At 46.4% G+C, this 10516-nt stretch overlaps 1 protein-coding gene across 1 annotated transcript; it reads left to right on the forward strand.

The window, feature by feature from the left end:
• Nucleotides 1–2002: 2002 nt before the first annotated feature.
• Nucleotides 2003–9244, forward strand: LOC142950898 (uncharacterized). Its single transcript, XM_076092572.1, has 3 exons — nucleotides 2003–2196; nucleotides 2398–3222; nucleotides 3842–9244. The coding sequence occupies exons 1-3, from the start codon at nucleotides 2148–2150 to the stop codon at nucleotides 9154–9156; spliced, it is 6189 nt and encodes a 2062-aa protein (XP_075948687.1). The 5' UTR covers nucleotides 2003–2147; the 3' UTR covers nucleotides 9157–9244.
• Nucleotides 9245–10516: the final 1272 nt, after the last annotated feature.

Here is a 10516-nt window from a genome sequence, read left to right on the forward strand (position 1 = left end):
CTGACTTGTGACAAATGACTAGTTTTAGTTCTGCCTGAATTTCTTGGCCTGTTGTTTCTTGGCTGCAAACTGTGGATCTAATAAAAAATTAAAATTAAAAAATAACAGGGACAAACATTACTCCACAGCAATACCAGTGGTCAACAACTCTGATGTAGTTGTTGGCTCACAGTTGGTCTTCTGGTGCCAGCACACAGCCAGATGTGCCAACACCAATCGGCTCAAATCTGTCTGTAGGTGTTAAACTACAACAACTACTGCTTACTGTTTCATTGTATTAACTATTCTACTGTTATTACTACAATTACTGCTGCTGGTACTAACCCGCATATTGCTGTTACACTACCGACCTCCTCTCACTGCTGCTGCTACTTGACTGTTGTACTTCCTCTGATACTACTACTTTACTTCTAAGAACGCGTTCTGCTTTCACTCTAGCATGTACACAGTTTTCTTTTACACACCGACACGTGTGTTGAAGTGTATTAAAGAGGAAGAAATGAGCCACCACATTGCGTGTGCACAAGACGTCCTTTTCAGTCGTTCATTTAATCATCTGCTGCTACCATGAGAAAGAATTTCCATCAGTACCGAAAACATTAGCATAAAATGAAGTTTAATTTCCATCTAAAGCACAAAAGATGCAAGCTTCTAATGTCGTGAAATGATTGGATGCACAAGCTTTACTTTAAAACTGATTCAAAGTCAGCGACAGATGTGGAAGCACAGCTAGAAAATACCCACAGAATAAAATTACAGAGGACACACTGTTCTGTATGTTTCCCATTTCCACCACTTATCTTCTTGATTGACCAGTAAATTCCAGGGGCAAACTAATCAGCAAATACCAATGCAAATGAGAACCACTGTGAGCTTCAGTGTTGCTGGTGGAATTTTTTGGGGCTGTTTTTTATTCATGATATGGAGTCTTTTAGAGATGGCTCATATTCGGAGGGAAGTGCTGCCTCTGCTGCTGCAGGGAGTCCAATAAAAAGTAATTCATTTGACATTCACAAAAAGCAGCCCACGTGTGCAAAGACATCCGTCATGGTAATATTCACCCAACACTTTACAGACCTCAAAACAACTCTACTGGGGTTAATGGCGCCAAATGAATAAGGCCGATTCAGTCCTTTCCATGAAACAGGGTTTGTTTTTATTAAGCCGGACCGGTGCTGAGGGAAAGGGTGAATCATAAAGGACATGATCTAATGTGCTGTTGTGTGTTTTCATGGGACTGGACATGAGAACATGTTGTACCGTGTATGCAGCCAGGGAACACCACACAGCCAAGCTGCAGTGACACAGCAGGCAGACGGGATGAAAGGGCATTTTATATGAATTTATGATGGTTTACAACAGTAGAAGTTTGATTGAACGCTCCAGAACAATTGCTAAATGGAGCTTGTGGTGAGATTATTGTCACAGCTCCTGTTTCCAAGGTCAAGAATAGACTTTTAAAAATAATAATATTTGTGAAATGTTGCTTGTGATGCTCTGAAGTGTTGCTGTTACTTTCAGACATTTTGATCCCAAAGTTAGTTCTGCATGTTGAAACTGAAGATTTGGTGAAAACAATCTTTCACAAATATCATAATTTGCACTTTGTATTAACTAACTTGTCCGCGGTCTGCTCACTCTTGTCCTTTGCATACATTTGACAGCCTAACTCGAGGCAGAGTCAGCTCCGTCTCACTCTGCAGGGTAAAGGAAACAGAAGTGCCACACATTTACCACAGGGCAGCGGCTCACAGTAATGAGCTCCGCAGCTCTCATTATGAAGCCTGCATGTGTGCCTCAGCATGCATACACATGTTCTCTATGTGCATACATGGATTCATCTTTGCAACTGTGTGCAACATGCACCTGTGCATTGGTGCATGTCATGCGAGCATGTGTACTTCAATGTGTCAGAGGTGCCATTGTTTGACTTCCCGTCGTCTTGAATGAGAGGGCGTTACAAAACCGCAGGTTGTTCACGTGACACGACAAGTCTTCCAGTTTCTGAGTTCAGTCTGTGTGGCACCCATCTTCATTTCAATTCATTACGAGGGTGTTCCTGTTTTCTTTCACAATGATGGTGACTAAACTCTTCCTGTAAAAAGAGGAAGAGGAAGGACAAGAGGAAGAACGCAAACGTAGTGGTGATGGACACGACAGATGAGAACTGTTGTCCAGTCATCGTCACGAATGGTGGTGAGTTTATCGTAGAGCTCTTAAACTCTTTGTCTGCTTCAGTATTATAACATTAAAATCAGCTTGTATAGAGGCACCTTAGTGTGTGAAGTGAATAATACAAATATATACTTTCTGACACCAAATGCAGTTTAAAGTGCCGTGTAAAGCAGAGACGAGATGACTGATCATTGTCACACTTCTGTACTTTGTGTCATTCAGTTTATCCGGTACGGTGCACAGAGGAAGTACTTCTGCCTTCCATCACAGATGAGAGTCAGCAGGCGGCCATGGACTCACGGCTCCCTGCCGACTCGCACGGCGTCCCCTCGGCTCTCCCGGAGCTCAGGCTGGTCCTCCTGGGCAGGAAAGGAGCAGGGAAGAGCGCGGCAGGCAACACCATCCTGGGGGCAGCGGGAGGCTTCGAGAGCGGGAAGCCCACGGAGGAGTGCGTGAAACGGCGAGCCGATGTGGCAGGGAGGAGAGTCACGGTGGTGGACACGCCAGGTTGGGAGTGGTACTACCCGCTCAACAGCACCCCCAACTGGGTGAGGAGAGAGACTTTACGGAGTGTGTCGCTTTGCCCTTCCGGACCCCACGCCGTGCTCCTGGTGGTGCGATCCTGCGCCTCGGTAACGGAGGACTACATCAGTGAGATCGAGGAGCACCTGGAGCCGCTGGGAAAAGGAGTCTGGGAGCACACCATGCTGCTGTTCACCAGGGGGGACGAGCTGGGCCTGGGGTCCATGGAGCAGCGCATCTTGACGAGCGGCCCGGGACTCCAGAGACTCCTCCAGAAGTGCGGGAACAGATACCATGTCGTGAATAACTGGAGCAAAGGAGATGGGATGCAGGTCAGAGAGCTGATAAGGAAGCTGGAGGAGATGGTGGAGGGCAAGAAGGATGGAAGCGGTCATTTAGAGATGGAGAATACGGTGCTGGTGGGTCTGGAAGCAGACGGGAAGAGGAGAGCGAGGGAGAGGAGGAAGAAACAGAGGCAGATGGAGGCGCAGATGCAGAGAGGGACCATCAAAGCTGCCCTAACGAGTGAGTTCAGTCTGTTCAATTTGTAAAAGTCCTCTCAAATACACAAAATCATATCACAATCAGACAGTGAAAACCTGCTGAATGTATTCTTATTGGAAAATATAAATCAATGCTTGAAGTTGCACTAATAAGTAGTTTTATATGTGGATCAGTGGATCAAATGACTGGGTGTGAAATGTGTCTACCTTAATGTCAAACTCATAGTTTGAGTTTTTTCCAGGGGGGTCATTTCCAGCAGAAGCAGGCAGCTGTTTTCAGCAAAAACAAAATGCTGAATATACCCCATGTACACTATCTGTCCAGCACCAAGCAACAGACAACAAAGCGATGAAAAAAGTGGAGCATTTAGCAGCTAAACAGACAGATATTTCCTTCAGGAGTTGGTGGAGAACAAATGCTAAAAGTAGTGTGAATATTGGACCAGAATTCATCAGTTTGCAATGAATATTAAGTCTGAAATCTAATGTGTAGGTAACTTGTTTGCTAACAAGCTAGTAGTGTCTGTTGGCTCGTTTTCATGTTTTGCTGGCCCCTAGCCGCTTAACTTCTTTCATTTTTAATTTGTATGAGCACACACAAAATATGTTTCATCACTAATCTGTACCTTTCTCCCTTCCAGGCGATGGTCTCCAGGGCTCCGAGTTAGACGCCCACCAGTCCTTCTCCAGGGCTCCCAGTCGTCTACCCGAGGTCAGACTGGTTCTCCTGGGCGAGCGTGAGACAGGAAAGAGCTCTGCGGGAAACACCATCCTGGGCGAAACGGTCTTCTTCCAGGCCGGGGCGGTGACGGAGGAGTGCGTCCGTCAGCAAGCGGAGGTGGGCATGCGGCTGGTGACTGTGGTGGACACTCCGGGCTGGGAGGGAGGCGTAGCGGGTGCCACACCCGAGAGGGTGAAGAGGGAGATTGTCAGTAGCGTGGCCTCGTGTCCTCCGGGGCCCCACGCGCTCCTGCTGACCCTGAGGGTGGACACACTGGTGCGGGCCGCGCACGTGAGGGAACATCTGGAGCTTCTCGGCGATGGTGTGTGGAGACACACGATACTGCTGTTCACGCACGGGGATCAGCTTCGAGAGGGGGTGGACATTGAGCAGCACGTCCAGGGCGGGGGCAGGGACCTCCAGTGGCTGCTGGACAAGTGCAGGGGTCGGTACCACGTCATAAGCAGCGCAGACGGAGGAGGAAGAGGAAACAGAGGCTCCAGCGAGGTGACGGAGCTCCTGCAGAAGGTGGAAAAGACGGCAGCGTTGAACAGGTGCGAGGCTTTCTCCGGCCTGGTGCAGGAGGTCAGGGATCTGAGCCGGCACAGGAACGAGAAGTTCAACCAGCGCCTGAAGGACATCGGAGACAAAATGCTTCGTCAGGAGGACGAGTTGAAAAATATGCGAGAGAGGGAGATGAAAAGAATGAGGTGGTTTTTTGACAGGAAGAAAAAGGTGAAGTCACCCGGGAAGGCCGACGTTCAAAGGGAAGAGGAGGAGGAAGAGGACAGGAGGATGGGCGAAAGGAAGAATGATATTGGGGAGCTGGAGGAGAGGATGCGATGGCTGACAGAGGATAAGGAGAGAGAAATTCAGGATCTGAGCATAGAAAATGAGAGAATCGGCACGGCGCTAAACCAGAGTCGAGGAGAAAGGCACAAGGCGACGCTCAACCTGGAGCTGAAAGAGAGAGAGATCGAGGAACTGACGGAAAGAATTGACGAGCAGCAACTGAAGCTGCTCGACCTTGAACGTGCCGTTGTAGAAAATGAACATGAGAGAAAACAGAGGGAAGATACCGTTAAAGCGAAGAAACAAGAGTGGATGAGTGAGGTTAAGAAATTGGAAGAAAACACAGAGTTGCAGGAAAAAGAGAAAGCAGAGTGGATGGAAAAAGTTGCTTCTTTAAAAGCAGAAATGGACGAGACGAAAAGACGCCACGATGATGTTCTCGAGATAAAAGAACAAGAAAAAAACAGGAAGATGGCAGAAATGGAAGAAAAACTAAAACGAGAGATGGAAATAAAACTACTTGAAAAAGATAAAGAGCGAGAACAAATGAGAGAGAAGGCATCAGAGGAAAAGCAGATAACGCTCGACAACGCAAAACAATATGAGAAAGATATGCAGAGGAAAGTTGAAGAAATCAAATTACAACATGATAAAGAGACAGAGAGAAAAATGCGCGAGACAGAGACGGAGATAAAAGGCCTAAAACTGCAACATCAGGAAGAGATGGCCAGAGAAATCTGTGAAATAGAAAAAATGGTGGAGACAATGAAAGTTCAACATCAAGAAGAAATTGATCAGAGGTTGAAAGACAATAAAGAAGATGTGGAAAGAGTCAAACAACAGCATCACAATCAAATAAAGGAAACACAACAAGAACAACTCAGAGAGATTGCGGAGCTGAAAGAGCAGTTTGAAAAAGAAACGGAGGAACAAATGCAAGTAAAAAAGAGAGAGATAGCAGAGTTAGAGCAAAGGTATCTCGTCCAAACAGAAGGAAAAATGCTGGAAAATGAAAAAGAGAAGGAAATGAGTCATCTTGATTACAAAAAAGACATGGCACAGAAGATGCAAGAGAGAGAAAAAGAGCTAGAAGTGTTAAAACTGCAGCATCAGGAAGAAATGGCAAGAAAAATGAAAGAAATGGAGGAACTAATGGAGACGAGGAGTGCTGTACACCAGGAGGAAATAGATAGAACAGTGAAAGAGAAGGAGGAAGATGTGGAAAGGGCCCAACAACAGTACGGTGATAAAATAAGGGACATGGAGCAAGAAAGACAAAGAGAGATTCAAGAGCTGAAACATCAGTTTGCAGAAGAAACTGAGAAACAATTGCAGGAAAGACAAAGAGAGATAAGAGAGTTGGAGCAAAAGCATGCAGCCCAAACAGAAGAAAAGGTGCTAGAAAATGAAAAAGAGAAGGAAGTGATGAAAGAAAATCACGAGAGATACATTTTGCAAAAAGTGCAGGAGAGAGGCGGACTAATAGAGGAGTTAGAACGTCAGCACATGAATGAAATGAAAGAACTAATGCAAGAAAGTGACCAGGAGAAGGAAAGGCTTGTTATGAATCTCAAGAAAGAGATGGAGCACAAACTGGAGGAAAAGGAAAAAGAAATGGAGGAGATGAAACTGAACGTGAGAGGAATGAAGGAAAAGCTGCAACAAAAGGAAGAGAAAGAAATAGATTTCAGGCAAGACGTGGAGCAAAGACTGGAGGAGAGAGAGAGAGAAACAGAAGTGATAAAAGCACATTCAAAAGAACTTGAGCAACAATTGCGGCAGACAGAGGAGGAAAGAGAGAGAGATCATTTAAATCACAAGAAACAGGTGGAGCAAAAACTCAAAGAACAAGAAAGAGTGATAGAAAAATTGAATCAGCATATAAAGGACATTGACGAAATCCTGCAGAGGAAAGACGAAGAGAGAGGAGAAATTATTCTGAATCAAAAGAAAGAGGCAGAGCAGCGACTGCAGGACAGAGAACGAGAGATGGAGGAGACGAAACTCGAGCTTTTAAACGACACAGAGAGAAAACTGAGAGAAAAGGAAACCGAGATTGAAAGTGTCAAACAACAGGCCGACTCCAGGGAGAGAAGATGGAGGGAAGAGCAGAGGAAGAAGGACGAGACGGGAGAAAACGAGTTAAAGAGACTGTTAGAAATCATTGACAATAAAACAAAAGGAATAGCACAAGCACAATGTCTTCTTGCAGAGAGAGACGGTGAGATTGATGAGGCAAAAAAGACATGTGCAAACTACTTGGAAGAACTTGAAGAGCTGAAAGAGAGCCATCAAAACCAAACCGCCAGTATCATGGAGATACAGCAGCGTCACACAGAGCAGGAGAGGAAAAAAGATGCGGAAATTGTGGAAAAACTTCAGGAGAAAGAAGAAGAGCTGAGGCTGAGAGACAGAGAAATCATCCAGCTGAGGCTGACAATCGAGCAGACGAAGTCCGAGCTGAAGGAGCTCACGTACAAGATGGATAATCTGATGACGAGCATGATCCAGGAGTACGAAAGGGAGATCGCGAGAAGGAACGAGAGCGTGGAATCCATCGCGAAGGAGAGGGATCGCGCGACAAGTCGCTCAGAGGAAGCCTCGGAGAAATATGAGGAAAGCCAGCGGAGAGTCGTGGAGCTGCTGGAGCAAAACGAGAAGATGAGAAAGGAGGCGGAACACCTCGAAGTAAAGTGCGAGGAGCTGAAGAGGGAAAGCGAAGAAGAAGTTAGGAAACATCTCAGGGGATGTGAAGAGCAGGCGCAAGGTATTCTTAAAGAGAGAGACGTGGAGGTCGGGGGATTGAAGGAGGAAAATAACAAACTGCAAGTAGAGATAGAGAGGATGAAAGAGGGGCAGGGTGAGGCAGAAAGGCAGTTAAATGAAATGAGAGAGCTCACAACGAAGGATGAGGAATTCTTGAAAAGCGAAAACAAAGTAGCAGAAAGGGAGCAGCTTCTGAGCAGAAGAGGAAATGAACTTGATGAAAAAGAGACAGAGCTGGTTGAAAAAGAGGTATACTTGGAAATTAAGGAAGAGGAACTTAGCAAATGGGAAGCAAGTCTAGAAAAGCAAAAGAAAGAGGAGGAGGAAACAGACAAACACGAGCAAGAAGTGAGCATGAGAGCACAACATGTAGAGAAAAAGGAAAGGGAGCTAGAGAGCTTGCTTGGAGCTCTGGAGGGCCGACAGAAAGAGCTGAATTATCACGGGCAAGATCTTCAGGAGAAGGTGAAAGGGCTGAAAGACCACGGGAAGGAGCTGAAAGACAGGGAGCACTACTTAAGAAATGAAGAGCAGGAGCTGCTCAGCTGGAAGTCAGAGCTGCAGATGCAGAACGAGCACGTGAACTCCACGACGCAGCAGCTGGATGAGATGGGGAGGGACCTGGCTCTGCTGAAGGAAGAGCTTCACAACAAAGAGAGAAACTTAAAGGTGTCGCTGAGGAAACTGGGCAAGTGGGAACAGGATCTCAAAGAACGTGAGGAAGGGTTGCACAAAAGAGAGAGGGGGGATTTGGAGAATGGACAGCGTGATGTGGGAGACCATGAGAGGGATCCTTTCGATCAGACGGCTGCGGTTGAGAGCTCAGAGGACGACTTGCCCTTAATGTACCGGGAGGTCAGCGAGAGGAGGGAAAAGGGAAGAGGAAGAGAGTCAGATAGAGGAGACAAGGAAAGGGAGGATCAGAGGATGGAAACAGCATCGTCAGCTGCAGAGAGAAATAACTGTCACCTTGAAACACTAAAGGAGACAGAGACGGCTGAGGGAAAGGAAGGGAGTAGAGGGGGAGGAGGAGAGACCAGGAGGCAAAAGGTCAGAGAGGTCATTCAAGATTTCACCTTTTTATCAGCAAGTCAGGGTCACAGAAGCTCGAACCTTGCTGGGTTGGACTTGAGGGTGGTGGTGTTAGGGGAGTCCTGGTCGTCTCGCTGCCCCGTTGGAGTCACCCTCCTGTGTGGGGAGGCGTCCGAACCGGACGCGTCTACGTTCAGGCCCTGGAGAGGTCAGGTCGCCGGACGCCGACTCGCCGTCGCAGAACCGCTGGGCCTGAGGTGGCGAGACGGATCCGACCCGACCGACGCGGTGCAGAGGACAAGCGTCCTCGACAGCGTCTCCTGGTGTCGCCCAGGACCACACGTGGTCCTCCTGCTCATGCCGGCCTACCTGACCTGCACGCAGAGGTACAGGAGAGCAGTCGAGGAGCACGTGGGCTTGCTCGGGGAAGGCGTTTGGCGGCGCACGCTGGTGCTGTTCACGTGGGGGGAAACGTTAGGGGAGAGCGCCGAGCAGCACATCCTGAGGAACGGGGAGCTGACGGGGCTCGTGGAGCGATGCGGGGGAAGGTACCATGTGCTGAGCAACAAGAGAAGCGACGCATCGATTGAGGGGTTGTTAGAGAAGATGGAGGATGTGGTGGCTTTGAACAGCGGAGAACTGTGATGACACTGTATGAATGTATCATATAAAGAATAGTGTCTTATCTTGTTATGTGAATATATTTGAATAAATTAAAAATGTGGTGCAAGAAGTACTCAGATTCTTTATTTACGGTCTGTCAAACTACAAATATCACAAAGAATTTTTTTTTAATTTTAGGAGAGTATGTTTTATAAGTGCATTGTGTGTTTTTTATGTGTAATGTTCAAGTCAAATTAATGTAGTAGAGTGAAAAGTATAATGATTCCCTCTGAAATGTAGTGGAGTAGAAGTATAAAGCAGCAGAAAATGGAAATACTCCAGTAAAGATGAAGTACTTCAAAATAGTACCTATGTACAGTACATTAGAATAACTGAATTTAAGATCCTGCTTTCTGAATGATTCATATAAATCACTTATTTAATGCTTTAAAAAAAAAAAATCATATAAAATTCTGCACGAGCTGCAAAATGCAGCTCGATTTCTCCGGCGGACCTCAGCTGACCTGCACTCGGGAAAGAAAGACTTCCATCCTCTCTCCACAAGATGGGGACCTTGTGTCAGCGTAGAGACGACTCTCTGAGCGCCACAGTGGTTGAAAGTCAATGATGACAAGGAGTTGATGGTGAAAGTATAGTGAAGCTAGTCAAGTGGTGGTGGGGGTTTAACCGTGTTTTACAATTTTCTGTGTAAATGGCTACTTTTAAAAAGGAAAGCATACACAAAGCCTGACTAGCGGGCCCGCGCTCCATCCTGACTGGAGGCATTTCAGAAGAACCAAACCGTCTCGCAATTATAACCCCGGGGAGCCTCCCGCACGCTGAGAGGACCCCTGCTTTGACAAGTAAATTATGACTCTTGATGAGAGGAGTACGGCTTTCTCAGAATGCAATTTTTGACAGCAGGGGAAAAATGCGGGTGGATACATAAAACAACTTCCATCATCCGCGGGGCCAGATGCAACAGCCGAAAACACTCGTGTGCAATCATCAGGCTAATAATTATGGAGTGTGAGTGCTGGTCTGTATCTAACATGGCAGCAATGTTTTTTTAATCTGTCCTTTCTATGCGAGCTGCCTTTAGAGGCGAGATGAGAAGGTGTTGTGTCAAGATGGATCCCCTGCTTCTTTGATTATCCCTGCAGGGTGTAACTGTTTTCAAAGCGTCTGGGGAGAAATTAAGGAGGAAAAAAAAAAAAAAAAGTTGTCAAATTGCAGTTGACGCAGACATAATTTTCGTACATTTTAGCATAATGTTTTAAACATATCCAACACAAAATGTATTAGGCGACGCCCGTTTTCATTTCTAAAGCCTTAGACTTGCCATCGCATGGCTCATTTATAGTATCGCAACACTTGATTTATTGATTATAAGCTTGGATTG

The sequence above is a fragment of the Anarhichas minor genome, unplaced genomic scaffold (assembly GCF_050575085.1).
Source record: "Anarhichas minor isolate MPS153535 unplaced genomic scaffold, ASM5057508v1 ptg000016l, whole genome shotgun sequence".
NCBI classification, from domain to species: domain Eukaryota; kingdom Metazoa; phylum Chordata; class Actinopteri; order Perciformes; family Anarhichadidae; genus Anarhichas; species Anarhichas minor.

Coding starts and splice junctions, on each gene's coding strand:
- LOC142950898 (XM_076092572.1), top strand. CDS start 2,148: ATGGACACGACAGATGAGAACTGTTGTCCAGTCATCGTCACGAATGGT. Junction 2,197..2,397: donor AGTCATCGTCACGAATGGTG/GTGAGTTTATCG, acceptor TGTGTCATTCAG/TTTATCCGGTACGGTGCACA. Junction 3,223..3,841: donor CATCAAAGCTGCCCTAACGA/GTGAGTTCAGTC, acceptor TCTCCCTTCCAG/GCGATGGTCTCCAGGGCTCC.